Genomic DNA, 24534 nt, shown 5'->3' with positions numbered 1-24534 from the left:
AATTTTCTGTTTAATCTTGTATAAAAAAAAGTAAAGAAAAAATCGTTTTCTACATCTTATCATCGCTACTCATACTCAAGTAAAGAAAGAGGAAAGTTTGTTTCCTCTTAGGGGTCATTCAAGTATTACGTCAGCATCGAGGGGGGAGGGGTTTCGGATTTTGCTGACTTTCGATGACAGGGAGGGAGGGGGGGTTTGAAGGTTGCTTACGTCATCAACCATCCCTTTTTTGAAGATATGAAATATTCTAAGCTGCTGACGAAATTTTGCTGACGACGACGAAGGGGGGGGGGGGGGGTGTCAGTGTTTTGCTGACAAAGAGGAGAGGGGGTTGAAAATGGCTGAAAATCTGCTTGCGTAATACTTGAATGGCCCCTTAGGCAGGGTACCTATTCTCCAAGTACACAACCTTATAAATGATATTGTCTAGCTCACATAGCGCAGTGTTTCTCAAAGTGTACGTCGGGGCTCCTAAGAGCATCGCCAACCTTTGTCAGAGGATTCGCGGTGAGCTGGAGATATTGATTTATGTGCACATTTTTGTTTATGAAAATGAAGTGAAAATATCTACCAAACTATAGCGTGGCGAGCCGCAAATAAACCATGGATTCATACACAGCGGATTCTGCCACATAGCGACTTCTTAACAATGTGTCGACGACAACAATAAAACTTCATACTCAAATACCAGTAACTCATAAAATAAATTTCAGGAAAAGAGTTCGATCCAGCCATAATATTTATTTTTATACGGGGAAAATGAAAAAAAGAAGGTATAGATTCCATCACAATATTCGAATATCGATACTTACACTGACATAGTACAGGTAACATTTCTCATGAATATAATGAATCATCATATAATAATAATTTATATACAAATAATTATCTTCAGTCAGTTAGACAAAATGGACGGAGTCACGCAGATGCATTAAGCGTCCGGGGGAGGAATGTGCAAATAATGTAAATATTACTCATCGATTATATATGTATAAGTGTAAAATATCCATACAAAATACAATCATTCACATCAATCAACAGATAAATCTCACTCGAGTAACAACATTGGAATGTTTGGAGTACGTACAACATTAAAGTGATTGAAAAGCTCTCTCTGCCTGCATGCAACGGAATTTAAATTACGCGTAATATAAACAATAAAGTTATCAATTATGTACACAAGCACATCCTCACACGTGCGTATTGTATTCATGGATTCGATTTTTTTTTTGCCAGTTTTGAATTATTCTTGCACGAAGGTAATATAATGATGGATTCGCATTAGTTTCATTTGCTGAATGATAGCTGATTGTGTCATTCAGCTTATGCAATAAAAACAATTTATACAAATAATTATCACTGGTTTCAAATAATTCCAAGTTGTTTCGAAAAAAATCACAATAATTATTCATGGAATATTTTATTACAGAGAATATCACGAGAGTACGGACGGAAAATAGATTTGCTGTCTTTAGTGAAATTTGATTCACTGTCCTTGAGTGTAGCTTCTTAAAAACTCCGGTCTGACTTACTCGGCATCATCTTTTGAGAGAAGTGTGACGTCAGTATTATCGCTACAGCCAATCGCTTTCGCCTCGTCCTGTTTTTTCTATAATTAGGCGTCACTTATGTCTAAGTTGCCTAGAGAGTTGGGTGGACTCATCGTCCTCCATCATAGAGAGGTGAAAACCATTTCTTTTTTTTGTTCAAAAACGTCTAACCCTCTAAAAAAGCAGCAAAGGGAACTGCAATCGGCTATAGCAGGGATCCACAACCCTCGGTCAGCGGGGCAAATGCTGCCCTAAAAGGGTTTTCATCCAGCCATCGAAAGGTGTTCTGGTAAAAAGGCATAAATGTACACAACTCAATAGATACATAGGCTGACCATATTTCTTGCATAAAAATATAGGAAATCGGGATTCATCCAATTATCGCCAACAAAACAAGTTGCCAAAAATGTAAGTGAATGTCAATTATAGCCAAAAAGTTGTCAAAAGTGAAAGTGCCAATTTTAGCCAAAAAAGAATTATCATAAGCAAGTAATTCACAAAAAAAACGTATATGTTCGACTCAATATATGAGATGAATATATTTATACAGTATAACTATACTTAACTATGATCAAGTCATAATTATCATACTATAATTTATGTCATGAAAATAATCATTATTTTTTATTTGGAAAATTAAAGTAAAACCTCATTGTAAATAAGAAAACGCGCATTTTTAAAGAAAAAAAAATGCGGCAGAAACACCACATATTTGGCCCGCGGACTGAAAAGTTTATGCATTCCTAGGCTATAGCATAGTTTCCCAAATTTTCTGCTTCATCATCTCCCCACTTCTTCAATTTTTTTTCATCATCGTCTCATCCAGCTCAAAAGCTAACGTATAGGATCCTATACTAAACCCATCGATTCTATCGTCCACATGGTCCTTTTCACCAACCCCAAGGGATTGATATTATTCACTTTGGGAAATTCTGGGCTATAGTGATAATACTGACGTCCCCTACTTCGCTCGAAGATGGCGGATAAGTCAACCTGAGGTTTTAAGGAGCCCTAGTTTAGTCGCTCTAACATAGAGTATGATAGAGGATGACTCCTGCCTCTCTAAGCGCCTTATACATGGGTATATTCACACCACAATACATAACAGTTATTGATATGAGAAAGTTCATGGTATTATTATATCAAGATACAGGCGCTGATCCAGAGTCGGCGATGCTCTTCTTCAAGAACCCGATCATATGGGGAGATGGGCCTGTCTGGTGAAATACGGGACACTATTGACCTTTAATGCACATGAGTGACCCCCTCCCCCGACACATAACCCTGGATCCTCGCCTGGTAAAATGATCATTCAAAGTGCAAAACGGAAATCGATGTCCCATATGATAGGATAGTTCACTGTTTCTAAACCAGTCTTAAATGAATGTGCGTTTTTAGTGAGGAAAAAAATAGCACTGATTCAGCGCTTCAGTGTCTCATGTTCACGTTGAACATCAAGAATAGCTGTAAATAGGACGTTATTTAGGACGGAAAATAGACCAGTCAGACACTACATGATGAAAATGACCGTTTTTCAATGCTCATGTAAGGCATCTTCACGGATAGTGTGTATGAAAAGTTTTTCAAGCAAAAATAAATAGGAGGAAGTTTGTCTTATATTTTTCCTGTTCTTGACTCGTTCTTTGGACGGTTTTTTTTCACTGGAGAATCTCACAAATTTCAATTAAGCAGGTCCTTCCCAGCTGTCTGGTAACGACCCCACATATAATCTTTCAACTGACTTCGCCGTTGGACTTCCTCAGCATTTCCATCCTGACCTCGTGTTCCCTCGCTTTGAGGCGTAGAGCAGCGATGCTGGAGCTTCGTCTGTCCAGCTCGACGCTTGTCTGAGGTGCTGTTGATGACGACGCTGCTGCTGTTGCAGACGTTGTTGTTGGTGGCAACGGTGGTGGATTTGGTGAACCAGATCCTGGTAAAGATCCCACTGGTGATACAGTTCCAGTCGGTGAAGGTTGGGACGTCGTAGACGTAGCCGAAGCAGCGGTGGGTGTTGTCACGGAGGAAGCCGTCAGCAAACCGGTGTAAGCTTCCCCGGTGGTAAGGTCAGTAGGCACCGGGAGTTTAGGTCGGTTCTGACTCGATAGGTTAACCAAGAGACTTTGGAACGATGTCGGAGGGAACGCACTGTATGGTGACGATAGAGTGGCCGCTGCAGCTGCCGAGAACAGTCCAGCTGGGTATGGTAGGTCCCTGAGGCTGTAACCAGCAGGTGCGAGGAAGTTCGGAGCCGGGCGGAACAGCGATAGCCCGGGTGGTGGCAGGTAAGGTGGAGGAAACTGAGGATGATGGTGATGAGCTGTGTTGAAAAGACTCAGGTCGTACGTTCTAGGGTATCCTAGAGGGTTGAAGGACTTTGACGATACTGGACTGGTCGCTGGTATGGACGGCAGAGTTGTTGATGACGAATAAGGATTGTACCCCTGGTTTTGAGACTGTCCACCAGCCGCTTTCTCTTGTTTGCGCCATTTTGCTCGGCGGTTCTGGAACCAAACCTGGAAATAGAAAAAACGGACAGAAGATTAACGCCACGATCAAGTTAGAGGCGATGTTTTTTTTAAATTTCTTCAAGCACATATTCGAGAAATTACAAAGAAATGTAATGACCTACAACAGTCCAATTCAGATATCATGCCACCTCGACTATAAAATAATGTTAATGAAAGTATGTAGTTACGCAAACATAAAGTTAACGAAATGCAAAATCTCCGATATCGGATTGGATATAAAAACACGTTTCAGCACCTTTGTCTCTAATTTGAGGTGCGTTTGAAGAAATTCTCTGTGATTTCATCTTGACACGTAAAAGAAATATATATATTTTTAAATTTTTAATTGATAACTATGACAATAACAACAGGATTTGTTGCATGATTGCCGATCATAGTTCACTTTCATTCGTTGCACACCGCAGAATTCCGTGATGTCTTATACTTTTGATGACATATTTTTCTTTTTGTTTATCCATAGTAAAAGAGAAACAAGCATCTCCCTCTCTCGAGCGATCAAGATCCGTAACTATGTAAAAGCCCGCTTATTTGGGAAATACATGCATCGCTCCACTTCAGAAGTCGTCTAGTAGAATTTCTTGCTAGAAGTAGAATACGACACCTTTGCTTGTGAATCATGATGATCCATGAGGAAAATTCATACACGACGGTAACTGAGGAGAAAATATTTTTCCCCTTTTCAAAGTGACAGGTAATTACTGAGGGAAAAAAACAAAGAGCATTTTTTTTCTTCTTTAACGGTATTATACGTCTGGGTGTGGCATATTTTTCCCCTCCACTCGGAGGTTTCTTTAGGACTTCTTTTGGCATCAGTGGCTTAAATTGCATGTTATCATGTGCTACATAAAAAACTTACTAAGTTAGGTGGCATCGTGAAAACTGTTTGTATTGACGGGTACTCTCACTTTTAGCGGTAGAAATCTGGGAAACCCTGTACATCTATCATTGTGGGTCGAGTAAAGCATGAGTATATCAATCTAGACTTTGTTTTTTTGTGTTAAAGACTGATACAAAAATACTCCGGCGCCAGAAAAGTCTTGTAACCTTTCACCGACTGAGATTTGAAAAACTTATTCTGCCTCTCTGTGTACAGAAAACCACACCTGGATGTTGATTTTTACATTATGCACGTCATATTCAAGTACCGTAATCGCGGGCTACTTTGACCCCTGGGCGTTTTTTGTCTCAAAACGAAAAAAAAGAATGATTGAAACTTTCTTACTACAAACTGTGATTGCTTCAGATTCGCATCGTAGCCGGCGATTCCGAAATTCCGTAGCACTAGTAAGGCAAGCCCTCTTCTAATGTTCGCAGCTAGGTTTTAGCAGTGCTGTTTTCATAACCCTGTATTACGCGTGCTTTGTTGTCAAACCGGGAACAGGATAATGGTGAAACTAACAAGTCTGTGGAGAAAAATGAGCCATGGGAATCAATTCCACCAATAACAGTGGAAACCCAATCTCTAAAGGAAACTTTGGAAGTATTGTAGTAGTTGCTTGTGGAAGAGAGGGAAATTATTTTTCAAGACTAGTTATGAGTGCAGCAGAAACTGACACTAATGTGGATTGCATGAACCCTACAAAAAAAGTCTTGGAAGTGGCCAACAGAAGAACACACACCTTTTCTACAAATGGTATAATATCACACAAGTAACCAATCCTCCAAAATTACTGAAAGAGGACGTATTTCTTTAAATACATATTGTATAGACAAGAATTGAAAGTTGTTTTTGAAGTTTAAAAAAGACTGGAAACAAAGATTATACTTAGGTACCGTATCTATGTAAGGCTTCTAATGAGACTGATGTTGCTTAGTCTCTCTTTTTCTTCCTCTTTTCTAATTTATAAGCATTTCTTTGTTTTGACAAAGTACCAATGTGAACTAAGAATAAATAAAATGCATATTTTTCTATTCATATGTGAGAGTACTTGTACTTCAAAACCAGTGGGCTCCATTGCTTCAAGTATGGCCTACAGTGTTTTAATATACGAATATTTGATGTGGAACAAAGTTACTCTAACGTATGAACTATTTTGGTCCAAAATAAAAATAAATAAATTTAATTTAAAAAAATGGATTTTTTATATTATATATTGAGAGAACTGTTTGAAATATATAAAGCAATTTTTAAATAGAAGTCTCAGTATTTTTTAACTCTTATTTTCTAGCATAAGATTAAATAAAACGTTTTATAAAAGTGCGTCAAAGTATTGTGACCGTGTTTACGGTAAGTATTTCACGATAACATCTTATTACGTATTTCATGCTAATATCTTCATATCTAAGTTTCAATGGCTAAATTTTGTGGTCCCTTTAACATCATTATCATCAAGTTCGACTGCATACGAAAGATAAGAAACACCTTAGGAAACGCATTTGAATACCAAATCACGTATTTACAGATTTCAGAACTAAGCTCTCAGTGAGAAAAAAAGAACTATTTCCAAATAAATCGTATATTAAGAAATCAAATTCAAAAGCGAATTCAAATGATATACAAGTAGGTAAATATACATACTAAGATAAGGGGGGGAATATGCCACTTTTTATTTTATCTATAGAATTTCATACCAATAATCAGATCCGAATATCGAACGCATGTGCAATGTTAAACAAGAAAAAACAAAAAGTGCAGGCTTGAAGAGTGCGCCGATCCATCATAATGTGAACGTATGACATGAAGGGATAATTGCAGACCCGTGCAATTTCCTTGGCACACAGTAACGCGATCCAAATTAGGAATAATATGGATCACCTCTCATTCCAGTTGAAGACACTCATCTACGTTTAAAATCTAGTATCGATACAACAAAAGAATAACCTACAATAAACGATATAATATATATATATATATAATGATGGGTACAATCCACCATGGTCGAGGCTAGATATTTTTATCTTGCAAAAACAGAGAAGAAAAGTAAAAAAATACAAAAGGGAAGTTTTACGTTCGTCCTACAAGTTACACGTTCGAGTATAATGATAGATAGCATTCAACAACCAAAAATATCACGAGATTTGATGCATCGGAATTGATTATCGTGTTCGACGAAATCACTGGTAATATGTTATTATTATTGTTATTATACGATAACAGCTGTGTTTTGATTCCTCGAAGGATTTAAATTTGTTTCCTTCAAATTTATTCATCTTGTAATTTTATTGTTTATTAAATGTAAACAAATGTGACCTAAACGAATCTGTTCCTAGACGAAACATCGGGATAAATGACCTCAACGGATATTCAATGAGAAGAAGATACGATTTTTTTTTCTGATAAAAAAATTAACATTTATTTCAAAAACGTACGCCATTGTTATTAGAATGTCAATCCCTGTGTGCTTTCGGGTTGGAATATCATGGAAGAAACCGTTACAAATACTGATAAATTCCGGGACATAACGCAAATTCACTAATGAAAACCGGGACATCTTGAAAAAAAAAAAAAATTCGGAGGCCGTTACTGTGTGTGTCGATTTGCAAGTCAATAGCTGAAACTACCTATTGGCTATTTTAACTGTACAATCTTGGCCATTGTACAATTTAAAACTCGGTGATCTTTTTCTTCATTGCAGACCACTGAAATTAAGTGAACATTTTTGCGAACTGGCATAAATAGGAAAAAAAAATTTCCGAACCTGTGAAAAAGAATAATTAGGAAGAAAATTGCCTAACCTTCTGACTTTTAATATTTCATATTTATACTTTGCTATTTTACAAGAAACCACAAATGCTAAAGGACGTCAGCCATCATTTATAGAATGGAAATAAAACTATCTGTAATAATTCTTAAAATCAAATATTGTAGTTTTGTTGCTTTTGAATCAATTTGCATCATGAAAATGAACAATATGTGTAAAATTAAACAATTTTTTTTACGTTACACGTCAACATAAATTCTATCAGCCATAATATCGGTCATTATTTTTTAAGTTTATTGCAAAATCAACTGCAGCAGCAAATATATATGAATAGCAACCGATGTTTTGGCGTATAAAACTCACACTAGTATGCAGCTTATATTATACTGTATAGGCTATATGTATAGTTTCATACCACATGTTGTTCATTTTCATGGTGCACGTTGGTTTCTTAAGAATAATTTATTTCATTAAATATTCGATTAGCGGAGGAAAAAAACGGGACAAACAATTTATCATTTATCCGGACAGTGTATTTATTGGTCACAACCCATGACTCTCCCTGGAAACCGGGCCACCCTAGCCTGGGATGAAAGTCTCTTAATTGTTGTACCGAAAGAACCATTTAGAATTTACTAAATGGAGGTAAACTTAATCGAGAAATTTGAGAGAGAGGCCTATAAAAATCCTACCGCCTTGTGGACCCGCCAAAGATTCCATCTTAAGCCCAGTTGCAGTGTACGCGATCCCATGACCAACCACACCGGCTGCTAAATATCAGGACCGTAAAAGTAGATCGAAATAAATTGGCTGCACATTTGCATCATGTCTGCCAAATAAAGCAATTGTGCGCATGTGCGCAAGAACATTTGCATAATCGTCGATAAAAAAAATTGGAGTGAGGGGAAGATGCCCCCCCTTTTCCCCTCTCCCCCCTTTCCCTCTCTCCCCTTTTTTTCTCTTCCCCCCCCCCCCGCGTTAACATGTAATCGAAAAAAATACATTCCCAGTTAAAATTTTTATATGTCACGGGCATGTCGGACAATAGCTTTGTTCACCCCTGGTGTACATAATCAAAATCCCTATATTCTGAGCTGTCTAAAGGTATCTACCCATTATGATATTTCAGAAACTCTTAATAATGAAAAAGATGAGAAAAACGTTCGAAGCTTGAAAGTTTTCACATAACCTTGGTACTTAACCGTTTTATGCACCTCGGGAGAATTTCTGACCAATTGATAAATGCCGGAATGTGTGTTCTGAGCCCAATGTATTAATTTTGTCAGATGCGTTGGCGTAACCTTGTCTTCAGAGTTACGCATGTTTCTTGTTCCAATAGCGATACCATCTTACTTGCATTTTTCGAAGTGAAAAGTGCCAATTTTCTTGTTATGTAAGTGTCGTGTTGGAGGTCGGCCTGCTCTCTTCGGAGGGAATTACGCTCTCTTGTGGTGAATGTAGGAACTTATTAATTATGCTCTAAATTGTCCACCCATTCCTTCATTGAGAGATTCATGAAGTTTCGTAGCTTTCTTATGGAAAGTTACGACTGTACATGACTCAGAACACGTCAACTTCAATTATGGGTACCCTATATAAGAACATTGTGAGCTAGAGAATTTTCGCAACGCGAAGTTTTATGAATTTAACCCCTTTACGGTCACGGACGAAATATTTCGTTCAAACGCCAGTGGAATAAATTCAATCCAGTTCTCTGTGTTTTCTTTACTCTATCCTCGCCATCGCGAAGATTTACTGTAACCTATGAACCGAAGTTGTTTTTTACTTCCCGTTTTTGCTACACCTACTCCTGTTAGTGATTTCCCCTCCCTACCTCCACATATAATGTATCTATCAACTATTCATGTAAGAATGAAAAAGAACACGTAAAGTGAAGGTGACAATAGAAATCTACTGTATACTATCTTACATATTTATCTACAATACAATATTCCCTCTTTTCTATTTATTTTTCCTTCCCCCCCCCCCCTTCTTTTCGCTAACGTGCCTTAGGTTAGAACTAGGTTACCAGATTTATCAACGATACGCCAAGTAGAGGGCATCCAGATTTATTGTCAAAAGCCTGTATGCGAAGGAGGTTAAAAGGGAACATTTTTCTACCGCGCCTATTTACTCAGAAATACGGAACTTCGAGGCTCGACGCACCCAACACATTCTATGAAATGAGTTGAACCCCCCCCCCCCCCCACAAGGAATGATTAAATCGACATGGTGTATTGCATATTCCCTCCCCCTACACAAAACCGATATCACTTATTTCATATCAACTAATATTCTGCAGTTATTCCTGCAAAAAGGTTTCTAACACATTCCGAGCATCCTTAGCTCCATAAACGAATATTTATGAAGCACATGAACCAAAACCTCTTGGAACGTGACCACGTAACTCATTCATTTCTTGACACCGTCTAATGAATATCATGAATATTACACGCGGTAACAACGTATATTCCAGATGTCACACCAGCATTTATACATATTGTAATTCTGCGCCTCCTCGCGTACTTCTAACGTTACTGCACCGCTAATGCAGTATAACTAAGGATAAATGTTTCCCACTAGGTTCAAGATCGTGACGGACAAGGAAAAAAAAAATCCCTTAGCTAATTCTATTTATCATCTTACTGTTGCCCGAATCCTCTTTTTTAATGACATCAATTATACGAGAGAATATAAAACTAATGCCCTAAAAAACACGACATTCGTCATGGACCTTACACACAAGCACGCCGGGCTTGTTATTGTGGGCTCCAAACGTCATCGGTGTCAAAACATATGGTTATTTGCTGCTGTTGCCCTGCGCATCCATAGGGATGGGAAAAAAAAACTATATAGACATAATACTCTTGTTGAGGAGGAGGATGAGGAAAGCAAAATAAAAAAAGGGGCACGTCCTAATTGAAAGAAGCTGTGGCCATCGCTTAATCTTTCTCACCTCGTATACGTGAGCCATTTTTCTCGCCCTTCACGAACGGCAGCTCACTGTATATATTAGCAATGGGATTAGCATTAGTAAGTCCAGAAAAGAAAAACTGTTTGCACTAGGACCCGCACTATGTACTTTTTTTGAGGGGGGGGGGAAGGGGTAGAGAGGGCTCCCTCTGTCTCTCATAAACACTTCGGATTCAGTGACTGGTTTATAGGAGCGGCAACCTTTTCATTTCAGAATAGGCGCCACACACATCTTCCTTTTTCCATTATTTCTTAGCGTTTGGAAACAAAAAAACATAGTGCTATACAAAGTATATGAAGTGAAATGGCACTGGTACAGAATAGACAGGTATGAAGAGAAATTCTCTCTCCCCAATTAGATGGAATCTCCCGTCTCTGGACGGTGCATGATACATTGCGTATAGAAAGTGTAACCGCCTTTTAACATTAGTAGTTCACTTTTGACTTGAAATACTTATACATGAGCCATGTATACAATGATTATTAACATTATGCCTTAGTCATAACTGACGTTGATGTCGTGCCGTTTGAATAGATCCTCTGTGCCTTGGCTATTAGGTGACGATAAAACTACGACTAAGAGTAATCCTCTTTTTGTATGTCATTCCTAATGTCCTCACACGTTTATGAAATTTCTGCTCTTTGTCATCATTTTTGGAATTATTTTTCTTTCTCGAAAAGAAAAAAAAAGTGCAAGTTATACAGTCCGCCCCGCTTAATCGGATATCTACGATGCTGCCACACAATATCCGATTAAGCGGAATATCCAATTATGCGGGAACAATGCAATTGCAATTTTACAACATTAAAATCGTTTGTATATTGAAAACTAATGAAGGATCGATGCTAATTATTCTTCTCGAATAAATCAGACATCAAAAATGAAAAAAAATGAAGGTTGTATTTAATTACAATGATCACCACCTAAGAAATTTACTTTCCATTAGGAAAGTTAGCGCCCTCTATTGACTCAACGGAGAACAAATTTGAAATAATTAAATGTATGTATTGAAGGCAACTTGAGTACTTGGAGAGGCCACAGTACCTACTTTCATTTTTTTTCTAAACTTTAATTCGGTAACATTTCGCTTTAATTTCAAATGTTTCGTTCAATAAAAACATTATGTGTATAGTGGTTGATGTGTAGTGACAATTGACGTGTGAAGCGTAATATCCCATTAAGCGAAGAAAAGTCGTTGAAACTATTATATTAAGTGGGAGACTTTACATCGTCTTTTTATCCGTTTAAGCGGGGATATGCGGTACATCTATTATACGATTAAGCGGGGCCGACTGTATCTCTGCATCCGTGTGTGTGTGTATATGCATTTTTTCCCATGCATATTTACACAATTTGACCAATAACCAAACAAATTCGCATTGAATAAGAACCAAGTTGTCTACAAGCAAGGTAGACGCTATTCACGGTCTTGCGATTATTATTGTTCTAGGTTTGAAAGAGACAGTCCGAAAATATTCACTAGAGTACATGTGTGGGAGTGTTATCGAACGAAATTCGCCGCCCCCCCCCCAAAAAAAAGTCGAAAAAAATGGTTCTTCTTTAATGTGTGACAAGGGGTTGTAACGTCTTACAGTACGTCCGACCAAGCTCTGGATTCGTGCGTACATACATATGAGGGATGCCAAATGTGGGGTGAGAAAAAATTGATAACATTTGAAATTTTTTTTATCTGAAAATTTCAAACTATGAATGTATTGGATGAAATAATTTTAAGAAGGAAACCAATTTTTGATATATTGGATCTAGCCACGACCTCCTATATAACCGTTATATAGGAGGTCGTGATCTAGCCGGATACGCAGACAACCAGATTCAAATCTGTGTTTGGCGTGGCTGATACATCGGAGGGGGACCGAAAAAATATATCGTCCGAATGAGAATTTTGCATTCACCCGCAACTGCTGTCCTTTGGTATATCCTCTAGTTAACAAGTATCGCTACTGATTAAGTTCTTTGGAAGAAAATAACAAAAATCTAAAGATGCGAGAAAATCAACTGGATTTCTTCCAGCCTATTTGTCAAGCTTCTTATCAAGGACTCCTCTCTCCGGATGAATAATTCCGTGATTATGTAATTTGCACATAACATCACCTACATTGCATGGTGCTAAGCACCTCCGTTTAGCTTCTGCACATAACGTGCTGTGTATTTCTTTTTCTACAGTTTTCGCCACGTTTGGTAACACCCGATGTTTTCATCTTCGGAAAGGAAGCAGCTGGTAAAACAAAGCAATGACATATCATTTTCTTTCTTCAATATTGAGGCCCTTCTTATTTTCTTCCTCCTAACAACCAGGTAAGGACATCATTTATCGCCATATAACTGCTCATAGTTCTACACCTATGTGGTTTTTTTTTCTTCTTCTTTTAAACTAAGCAATCGGAATTAAGAGCCAATTTTGATATTTTCCCCAGTACTGGGACTTCACCTATTGGTGAATTCCATCCCATACAATTACATGTTGCGTTGAAGAGGATAGTCGTAAAAAGTAAATTACTGGTCACGAAGTTCATGTGAAAAAAAAATAGAGGAACAATTTACTTCTTTTTTTTCCCTTTCTGACAATATAGCTTGGTCAGCGGATCGAATGAGCAATTTAAATCGAACACTTAATCGAACATTAGGAAAAAAATACATATAATTTTTTAACTTTGGGTATATATATACAGTATATACAGAGCGAACAGAACATGTAACTGTTCGGAGCATTCCGCAGATCTAATTAATAGGCGGACATAGAAATTCGAATTTTTACTCGTGGTATTACAAAAATGCGCTCAATGAATCCGCAATTTCAAAACAGCTATACAGGGTGATTCAGAAAAGCATCGCCAAAACTGATAGGGCAATTCATGCATAAGATAACAATCAAAAATCACAAAGGAACATAAGTGCGGAGCAGCTACAAGGAGTTGTGTCACACACTTTCAAAGCATATTCGGAACTCAGCAAGCATGAAGTGTGGATTCTCACGAAATAGATACGTTACGGGGCCAGACATACACACATTCCAGCCTGTACCGATTCGATAGAAATTCTGAATGGACTTCATGGCTGTTACTATGCCGGAATTACCTTTTCAGTTTGGCGATGTTATTCTGAATCATCATGTAAACAGGGTGTCCTGTAAGTGCTAATGCGGCCTTTATATCAACAACCGTTCGTCGCATATAGAGATAAGATTCCAATTTAAAAAAGAAAATGCATACATGTTTAAAGATATGTATAAATTGTTTAATGGTTATTAAAGCGAGAGGATTGCATTCTTTTCAACATGAATTTACTAAGCTTTCGTTGTATTAAAATTTGAATAATATGAAATATAAAATGGTTTTTCATCGATATTTTTTTTTTTTTTGTACATGTTATTTTTCGATACTTTCGATAAAAAAATAATAATAAAGGAAACGTGTGATTGATGTATTTCCCACAACCGCAGTTAATTCAAACTCCCATTATGTAACCAATAAATACATCAAAATGTCACGTAACCACACGAAATACAAATCCCGGGATTTCATATCCAAAACACACTCTAGAATATATGTATTTATCACGTGAATGGTACGTTATTTCCCTTTGTAATTCCATAACCTGTTATCGACGTATTTCCGCAACGCCATGCAATCATTGCGCAATAACCGATTTGACAACTTTGTTAGTAACCGTGGTAGTTTTTTTATGAGGGTTTTTTTTCAGTGGTAATCAATATCCATTTCAAATAAGACACATTATAAAAAGTTAGATGACTTGATTGAATAACGAATACACATTGGACTATCTAGGAAATTCTTGAGTATTTTTTGAAGGCTTACGTTTTTTAGCTGCTGTTGCGTCTTTTTATTACTGTTAAACTACCTCTAAACGGTTACTCTCCATCTTTAGGCCAAATGATTCTTTTTACGTTTCAATGGGAATCCTTTTATATTATCACTTTTTTTTCCCGCCAGTGGTCACTAAATAAGAGTTTTTCCCATGCATCAAATACAGTCAACCCTCGGTTCACGAACAATTCAGTTTACGAACAACAAAAAAATGATTGTCTTGGTGATCTTGGTTTACAAACACGCAAAGTGGTCTAAATTCCGAAATATTTCAGAAGTCTCAGATTACAGTTTGTTTTCCCCTGAACAGAATTTGGGTGAATTTCATTAGAATAAAGTTCCACCAACCAAATACGGCTCCTCTTATTCAGCCTATGGAGCCACCAGACTCTTATTTTATTTTGATCCATTTTTTTCCCGTATAAAAACATTTCTTTTCTTTCCTGTTTTTTAGGTAATTAATTATAATCCTGTTGATTGAAAATTTAGATCTCAAAGGGTTTTACTTTCGTAGAGTAAGCGTTTCTGATGCATGATAAGTGAAATGCGTATGGTGAGCTCATAAATTGAAATGTTTTCAAAGATGTTTTTTGCAATAATATCTGATATATACACCAACAGTCAGTAACTTCTGGAAACATATTATCATCCTACATTGCATAGATCTTATTTAAACAGCTTGACAGAAAGTGCCTTACAGAACCATCAATTTGACTCAGAGGATATTGTTGCAGTCGGAGATTTTGACGGCTTTGACACTGAGATTATAAATGTAGAAGAAACATATTCACGAAACCAGACTTTTTATCCTGTCATCGTTTTCATTCCGTTTCATCGTTTCAGTGTGGGTTGAATGATTACTATTGGTTATACACGGGAGCGGATGTAAAAGTTCATACTAGAAATCTTCAGAGTCCCAGAAACGGATAAATCAATTTTAAATTGATTCCTATGCGAAAACTTATTTCAGTTTGCGAACAATACAGTTCACGAACGGAAGTCTGGAACGAATTAAGTTCTTTAACCGAGGGTTGACTGTATATATTTTTGACTATTCGGTAAAGCTTCTATCGCAGTCGGTGTAATTTAAATATTTTTTTCTGAAGTGGCAATACGGTGCGTTGATTTTAGGCACTTTATGCTATTGTCATTTTTTTAATGAAAGCATTGTTCTTCTAGCCTATTTTTCTGCATGAATATCTCTGAAGCCTATGGGGAATGATGATTTCCCATCAGTGGTTCCCGACCACGGAACACGTACCTGTCCTATCGTTCCCAAAGGGGTTACGTAACGAGCCTTTCAGGGATACTCGAAAATAATCAGCAATAGCGTAAAAATAAATTAAAGTGACAAAATGGGTGAAACATTAGTGATGGCACAACATAAAAGTGGGTGCATCAAGCTTAGCAACAAACATTTTTAGAAGTATGCAGTCCCGAAGATTCGACAATACTGAAATGACAACGGTTCAAAACCAGTTTTAAAATATTTATTTCTCTATCGAAGAATATTTGGATTGAGTCCAAATCAGAATCCCGACAGCCAGGAAATTCAATAATACCCAAATCCCGACGATTCAAAATTTTAGTTGAAAAACATTTTTTTTTTTTCATTGTTTGTAAAATTTTAGGTCTTTGTCAGAACCCAATTATTGACATTTTGTCTAAATACTGGCTCAATAGTCAGACTTGGTCTGATCCAGGACATTCCCATTATTCCAGACAGGGCCGCAACTAATGGTGGGGGGGGGGGGGCAGGCGGTTCTGGTGCCTCAGGCGCTGGACCAAAAAAGGAGCGCAAATTTCACTCTTTAATCTCTCCTTCGTATATTTTTCTATTCATGCATGTGTATTGAATTTTTTTTTTCTATTGCATTGATACCATATGGCATTCACTGGTGCAATATTGCGCTTCGAATTGCATTCGTATATTGTTATTGTACATACTGATCTGATTTTTCCTTTCTTTTGTATTGCGCTGTATTGCAATTTTTGAGTTTCTTGAACGGTATATATTTGTTGATGTTACTTACGTTAGTAAGCCTCGTGGCATAATCTGTGGAACACGGGGAGTTGTTTCTGAAGGACCCAAATAAAATTTAAAAAAAAAAAAATCTCTCCTTCAACACTACAAGGGAGCGCCAAAACGTGTACTTGCCCTCAGCTGACTTCTAGAAGCAGCCCCGATTCCAGAGCAAAACCAGAAAATTCGAGATTACGTTGGAAAAAATAAAAGTCGGGACGTCTAGTCAACCCTTCTTGGAACAAATTACGCTCCATGCATAAAAAGAATGTAGGCTAGAATGTAGTTATTCATGCATTTCCAGACACATTTTAAGTCAAGATGAATAAATATGTGTCGTATATAAATATAGCGTATAATTCCGTGAGAGTTCTCTAAATGTAATGCGAAACGGGATATAATTTAGCCGCACGCATCACACTTCATTAAGTGATCTCGCTCACACTCTAGTTGTCGATCACGCGATACCATTACCGGACAAACCAAAATACAAAAAAAAAGAAAAGAAAAGAAACAACATTTACGAAAAAGGCGTGAACATTATGAGAATATGGCGCTCGTGATTAGCATAGCGACGAATGGTTTTAGGTATAATTGCGACGACAACGTGACGGACGATTTTATATGAGAATAAAGACGGGGGTCGTGGGTCATTTCTACGTTCAGGTGGGAAGCATTGGGACGTACGAATATGACCGAAAGGAGAAAAAAAAAATAGGGTTGACGCCCAAACACGCTCGTCAACACTTTCTGCATCTTGTTCAATTACATAGGGTGCTGTCTGTAATTATATTTTCCTATTTAACAAGCAGCAACGATTCCCCCAATTTATGAAAAATCTGGAGTGTATGGGAACTCTTAATAATATGCTTGCGACATTGAATCGGTATCAATGTTATTCATATTGAAATGCTATACGTGCATGAATTTGATAATTTTTTTTATGGAATTCCACCCTTTATCTTCCGAAACGTAGTTATAGATTGATGATGACAAATTCCAGGTTAAAGACATAATCCTAACAATACTAATACCAGAAAGCTCAAAATCAATTTGATTAACGCAAAACGTTGAAAATGTTGGATTGGGTCTGGGTCAGAATACCGACAGCCGAATGATTCGACAATGCCGAAATCCCGATTGTTCAAAATTAGTTTCATAACGAATTTCATTTATTATCGAAAATTATTCATATTGAATCTGAGTATCCCAACAACCCTAAGGTCGGGATTAAATTATAAAAGTTTTAGAAAATATCTTTTATAAAACTTGAAAAATGCAACCAACGAGCGAATGTAACCAATGTGCTTATTGTCTTTTTTTCAAGTTTCATAAAATATATTTTATAAAACCTCTATAGCGTAATTCCGGCCCCAAAGTTCGATAATACCGAAATCCCGATGGCTTAAATCAGTTTCGAAATTCCGATGTTATTAAAAAAATATGCAGTGGAATCTCTCCTAACCGACACCTCCCGTTAACGGAAACCTTAATGTATTTCACTCCTCGTTTTAGCGGACAGCAAAATCAGACAAACTCTATTTTTTCCAAACTTGGTAAATATGACAAATTGTCCATTAATTACATGATTAACTGAACATAATTATGGCCCAGGATGGTGAATTTGAATGGTGATGTGTGTGTGTGTGTGTTGGTTTTGTTTGCATATACGTGTGAAGAAAACCATCATTACAATAGTGACGTTTTTGTTATGAATGTTTTCATCTTCTTCACACTTATTTTAATTGAATTTTCATTGCAAAATATGTGTAATGCATGTATCATATATGGATAGAAATAATTGCTGATGAACAGAAGGGAGGTCATACTTTTCTCAATATTATCAAACTTTCCAACTTTTTGTAGGAATTATGCATAATCGCCGGAAAAGTGATAAATGTGGTGAAATTTAATCAAATATTTTTTATCAAGACGATTTGTTATTGTGCATAACAATCGGTGTATCACTTCTACAGTAACATATAAATTTTATCATTAAAATGCTAGGAAACAATTAGGGGTCATTCAAGTATTTCGTCAGTATCGATGGGGGAGGGGGGGTTTGGATAATGCTTACGTCATCGACCACCCTTTATGAAAATATGTGTTAGAATTCAGAGGGGCAGAGATGACAAGAGGGGGGTCAGCGTTTTGCTGACTTTTGCTGACAAGGGGGGGGGGAGGGGGTCAAAAATGGCTAAAAATTTGCTTACGTAATACTTTAATGACCCCTTACGAACGAAACCAAACGTCGTATAAACAAGGTGGAACTGTATATCGTACCATCCCATTAGCGGGCATAATTCTTGGTCTCATGGGTGTCCGTTAACGAGAGGTTCTACTGTATTGCGAATGGGCCTGCGTCGGAATTCCAACACCTCAAAAATTCAACATCACCGAAATCCCGACGATTTAAAATCTGTTTCTAAATATTCATTTCATTAACAAAAAATATTGGGATTGTGCTAGGCCATTCTGACCCAGACGTGAACTGTACAACATGGAAATACAGACTTCATGGTGGCATCCACGAAGAGCACGGTCTGTTTTAAGGACCGCGTGTTACATGCATGCGCAGTTTGACGCCAGTCCCCCCTCACAAAGATGGAAAACTATAAGTAAAGCATTAGTGGTCTCGATTTATTTGGTAGATTACCATCTTTGCACATAGAATACGATTCTCCAACTGCGGCTTTCGTTGGCCACCCTCCCACCAGCAGCGCCTTCCTATGCCATTGGGCTTAATTACTTGCAAAGTGTGCTCGGAATCGTAATGAGCAGCAATTGCAACGCAAATCGAGGTAAGGTCTGGAATTCCACGACCAAGCGTTGGACTTATTTTATTTTTTTTACTTTATTATTATTATTCCTTTTGCTGGGAATGGTAATCAGAAACGCAGGAGAAAAAAAACACTGTTTTATGGTACTTGTGTGTTAATGAGGAGACATATATTTGTCGTTTCCCTTCGAGCTGGGTGGCTGTTCCACAGAGAGACGAGAGAGTCCATTCGCTTAACTAGAAATGGGTAACGCTTTGCTTAATAAATTATTAACAATAACGTATAGTGTTTTTTTTTTTACCGTGGAGTCACGCTGATACCCCTAGAAAATTACCCTTGAATAGCGTTCGTTAAGCCTCCGGAGCATTTTTTTGCGAGTTATGGTCGAAACAGCTGAAACGACTCCATGTTTGTGCACATTGTAATAAATAGTCAACATATATGTTATGCAAAAATAACAGATGGAAAGTATATATGTGTGAATGTAGCATTGCACTTTACGAAAGAATTATACAAATAGCCGTTAGACTCATTAAATGGAGTCCAGAATAATTCAATTTAAATGTCTTCCAAAAACTCTTCACCCATGATTACTTTAACTGAATTCGAAAGCATTATTAATGTGAATGATGGAATGAATCATGTCAGAAAAATTCAAATTCCATCTGTATCCTCGCTACAATTTCTCGGGTCCTCTTTCATCGAGGTCCGGTTCCCCTCCTCATTTCCATAATCTTCCTCCTCTGGTCAACGATTTACTATAATTGCATTTAATGCCTTATTTATAAGATGATAACATTTTCTTTTTTCTTATTCTTACAGGGAACAATTAACCGCAGTGAGTAAACACAAACAGCTATTTAAACCGAAAAACCATCTGCGTAAAATAACATAATTTAATGAAACAAATTTATATTCGTAGGGCACTGGGAAGTGTAACCGGAAAAGCAACATTACAGGAGTGTGTGTGTGTGTGTGTGTGTGTGTTGTAATTACACATCATGCCACTAGGCGTTGTTTTAACTGCACCCCACGTCTTCTTAGTATACAAACACACACACACACACACACTATATATATATATATATATACTTGATATAAAATATAGAAATTTTACAATATATACATATACAGTATATATAGACTGTCATCAATCCTATTGTAGAAATGTGTGCAGTGACGGTTCGACTGCGCAGGGTGCCACTATAAGAGCGGCACCAAATCAGGGGTAAGTAAAAAGATGATTGGAGAAAAATTTATGTGTGTATATACAGATACATATAAAGTATATATTGCCTACAAAATGCGAACTAAGGACGTACTGGATGAAATAATTTTCAGAGTAGACTGTGACTTTTGATCGGCGCCGAGTTTTCTTGGTTGTGACTTATACGCAGGAAGGATGGGGGGTTGCCGAAAAGATGTCTCACATGGGAGAAAATTTCGTCTCGAGTCACCCCTGGATGAATTTTTGTTTGTCTGCACTTTCTAGTCACATCATTATACGATTTTTTGAATACTGTGATCACATGGGTAAAGAATGGAGGTGGAACCTTGATTTTTTTTTCTTTTGTGGAGGGAGGAAAGACCTCGGATGATAGAATGATACAACAAGTCTGTGAGGACATGTTCAAAAATGGTGACCTGTGAACGGAAAACCTGTCATAACGTGGATGACCTTTGACGAGTGAAAAATCAAAGAAATTCAGAAATGACCATTGCGTGAACTAGAAAATTAATTATTCATGAATAAACCTGGTGGCGAATTTTAAATAAAGGAACTAGAGACCTCAAATTTGTGCCCTTCTCATGCTCACAGTAAGAAAAGCATAATATAAACTGGTTCTTCCATTATGGAAATATTTTCCCAACTACCGTGTGAGAGAGAACGAAAACATACTTCGAACATGTTCTTGGAATCAGTTTCCAAAAAAACCGAAAAACAAGCTATACCAGCAAAATAACAATCGAATTGTTCCCCCTCATAACAGGATACCCCCGTTTAATCAGACATCGCATGCTGGAATCGTTGATATCCGATAAAGCAAGAACCAGGCGAAGTTTTCTTCGGCTCTGAATGATGTCTGTATTATAAAACACGTCAAACATCCGAAAAAAAAAATCTCCATCTGTCTCTCGTCTTAAAATATCTCAATGGTAGGTACTATCCATATATAGCATTTAAATTCCGTAATCTGATGCCAGTGACGTTCTTGATTGGTTTGATCTGATCCTATGATCATATTCAGTCATACATTCGTTTGTCGGGCATAAGGTTAGGTTACGAAGAGCTGATTATAAATACGCAGTATAGGATATATTCCTGTAAATGATGGAAATACCATTTTCTCATATCCGGTATGCAAAATACGGAAATAAGTCTACAACGTCAAATATGCTTATTTGACCATTTATAACATTTTTAAATCTTTGAAATTTAGAGACAAAAAAAACATGTTTTGAAAAGACCGTAAATTATGCAAATTCATTTTAAAACTCGTGTGAACTAGTCATCTGACCTCTTGAACTTGATTTAGCATGCCTCGGTTGTTTTTTCTTACTTGTTCAGAAGGAAGAACCAATCTCCGTGGTTTGCGTAGTAAATTATACGATATGTTATACACGTGGGGGGAAGGAGATTGACCTGCTCAATAATCGCTCAAATGACTGAATAATGACTTATTCTTGATGATCTGAGAAGCAGATCACATTTCACGCATCTCAATTAATTTCTCCTAAGAAAAACCGTTTTCTACTTTCTTCCGTTCATATTTCTTCGAAACGATTGAAAGAAACCACCCGCGGAGTCATAATTATTCGACGTTATTACATCTCTTTCTCTGAATAGTTGGGAGGCCGAATGCGTTCAATTTGAAAATGTTAACGAAGATGATTCGAGTTGATTCATTTCCACATGTCCAATCTTGATGCTTCATTAATATGACATGGCTGCGAACATGCTCTTTGAAAGCATTGTAGGATGTTGGAAAAACCACGTGTCACATAAATTGCCAATCTCTTGATTGTCCACCTGTCAATTGTGCAGTCATTCGGTGTCTTCACTTTAATGATCTTTTAATTGCGTGATATTGTTTGTTTTTGTTTATTCTCATTAGAATTATGAGCTCATCCTCGTGCATCAAATTTGTTACAGCCCGAGAAAATGTCAGACGTCTCGAAAAACTGTCAGAAAATAGTCCCATACCTGTTGCGATTTCACTAATGTCCAACTTTTTATTTTACAGAATCTTTTTTAGTCTAATGCAGCGGTTCTCCTCCTGGGGGCTGTATGACCTTTGCGATCGTAAGATATTCTGGGGGGGGGGGGCATGGGTGTGAAAATCAGATGAAAGGAGAGCCACGACAAGTGGTGAATGGGGGGGGGCACAGAGAGCTAAGTGTAATAAGGTTTTCGAGTGAAATATGTTGGGGAAAAAATGGGACCAACTTCATATTTCAGTAGAGCTGTAGATGGAACCAGGGCCACCTCAACCAATGTGGGCATGGACTGGGCCCTCACGTTCATGGCCCTCTACATGATGAGATTTGGTAATGTGATTTTTTAGAGTGCAAGTATGTAAATATACAAGCTGAGTATACATGCTTCCAGCTAAGTATAAAGCTCCAGAACAACATTTTGTCAGGTGACCCATGATTGTAAGATGTCCATGCATACAACTTTCACAAGAAAGAAGCTCACTGAACTTCCACTGAACACCCAGGGAAGGTGCGGACCCAGAGTGATGTGTCGGAAGGGACGATTTATTATTTAGGTTTGTTGAATCATTTTGTATTTAACACAGATCTATTTTTCCTTTATAATTCGACACTTGGGAGGGATGATCTTTCCTTCCCCCCTTCTGTATCCTTGCGCTGCCCAGTGTTCCAGAAATTTATATTATTTGTAAAATTTTTGTTCATTATCAATTTAGTTCTTAATTCAATAATTAGAAAAAGTCACACTACTGATGAGGGTAGGGGGCCCTGAGTAAGACAGGGAGCACAAGAATAAAATATGTCCCAAAGGGAGCCATGGGCCAAAAACGATTAAAATACACTGGTGCAGTGTATGGTATGGAAACACTAGTTTGTATATTATCTTACACTTTTGATACAGGTCTCAAATTTTGGTGAGGCTTTCAATTACGTACCTTAATTCGGACCTACTTTACACTTAAAGGGGTAACTTTGCACCAGTCCTGAGAGAAATTCTCGTCGTAGCCTAATGACTATTCTAATGAAAATTTCTAAACGGTTTTAACTTTATCCCGACAGGAGACGTCATAGGTTAACTCATGTATTTGAGTCGGTGATGCATCCGCTGTTTTGGATATCGTTTACTAAACATGCGCTAATCTAAAATCTGCGCCAATTTATTTCAACTGCATTTTTTTGTCATGAAGCAGCTGCATTTTGCTGCCGAAAAACGACTTAATTAGAAAGTAAACGCTGTTTATTTATACTACACATGCTGTTTAATCATACCTACGAAGTTTAATGCTCAATAGTAATTCGATAGTTACGTTACTGGCACTTTGCACCACCCAGAAAGTCGTATAAAGCAACTCCAAAGTTAAGTGTATTATGGCCCCCCTCCATAGTTTTTCTTCGTTTTAGGCTTAATTCTGCTCAGTATCAATCTTTTATAACGTTCTAAATGAATATTTCTTCTCTATTGTTTTTCGATAAAATAATATCGAATTTGGTTCGTATATTTGTTGTTTTTTGCATGTTAAATGACGTGAATTGCACTTTTGTGAATTTTGATAATTTTTTCTATTCAGGACCAAAATACCCATTTCCTGTCCGTTTCCCGTAATACTTACTATGTGGTAACACAATAAATTTTAAGGGGGTCGACAGTGTTCTAAAACATTGTCATGCTCTAAGAAATAATCAATATATAATGTGGTGCAAATTAACCCACAGGAGTGAGGTACTTTACATCAATTTTAAAAAATTCGTAAGAATTAAAAACAAAATGAATGCAATGGGTTTTCATGGCAACAAACCTGTTATCCCATCATCTTAGAATATATCAACATCATTTTGAAAAATCCATTTTAAACATATTTGTGCTATACTTAGCATATGGGCTTTTCCTAATAAATTGCTAAAAACAGCGCAAAGTTTCCCCCGTGTTACGGTTACTCATATGAAATACAGTTCAGTTCCAATGTCGAAGAACTATAA

The 24534-nt window shown here is 37.2% G+C and overlaps 1 protein-coding gene across 2 annotated transcripts in view; it reads right to left on the bottom strand.

Annotated features, from left to right (window-relative positions):
* Positions 1–726: 726 nt before the first annotated feature.
* Positions 727–24534, bottom strand: part of LOC149069503 (uncharacterized) — a 148373-nt gene continuing 124565 nt past the window's right edge. For both annotated transcript variants that reach the window (XM_089249695.1, XM_089249696.1), the window contains exon 4: positions 727–4063. In XM_089249695.1, coding sequence (XP_089105821.1) covers positions 3284–4063 — 780 coding nt within the window. In that variant the 3' untranslated portion in view covers positions 727–3283. The remainder of the gene's footprint in view (positions 4064–24534) is intronic.

This window comes from Pholcus phalangioides, unplaced genomic scaffold (genome assembly GCF_987345545.1).
Source record: "Pholcus phalangioides strain wild (caught in Gottingen) unplaced genomic scaffold, Ppha-v1.0 ptg000022l_1, whole genome shotgun sequence".
In the NCBI taxonomy this organism is placed as follows: domain Eukaryota; kingdom Metazoa; phylum Arthropoda; class Arachnida; order Araneae; family Pholcidae; genus Pholcus; species Pholcus phalangioides.
This window is presented reverse-complemented; position numbering and strand designations above follow the sequence as displayed.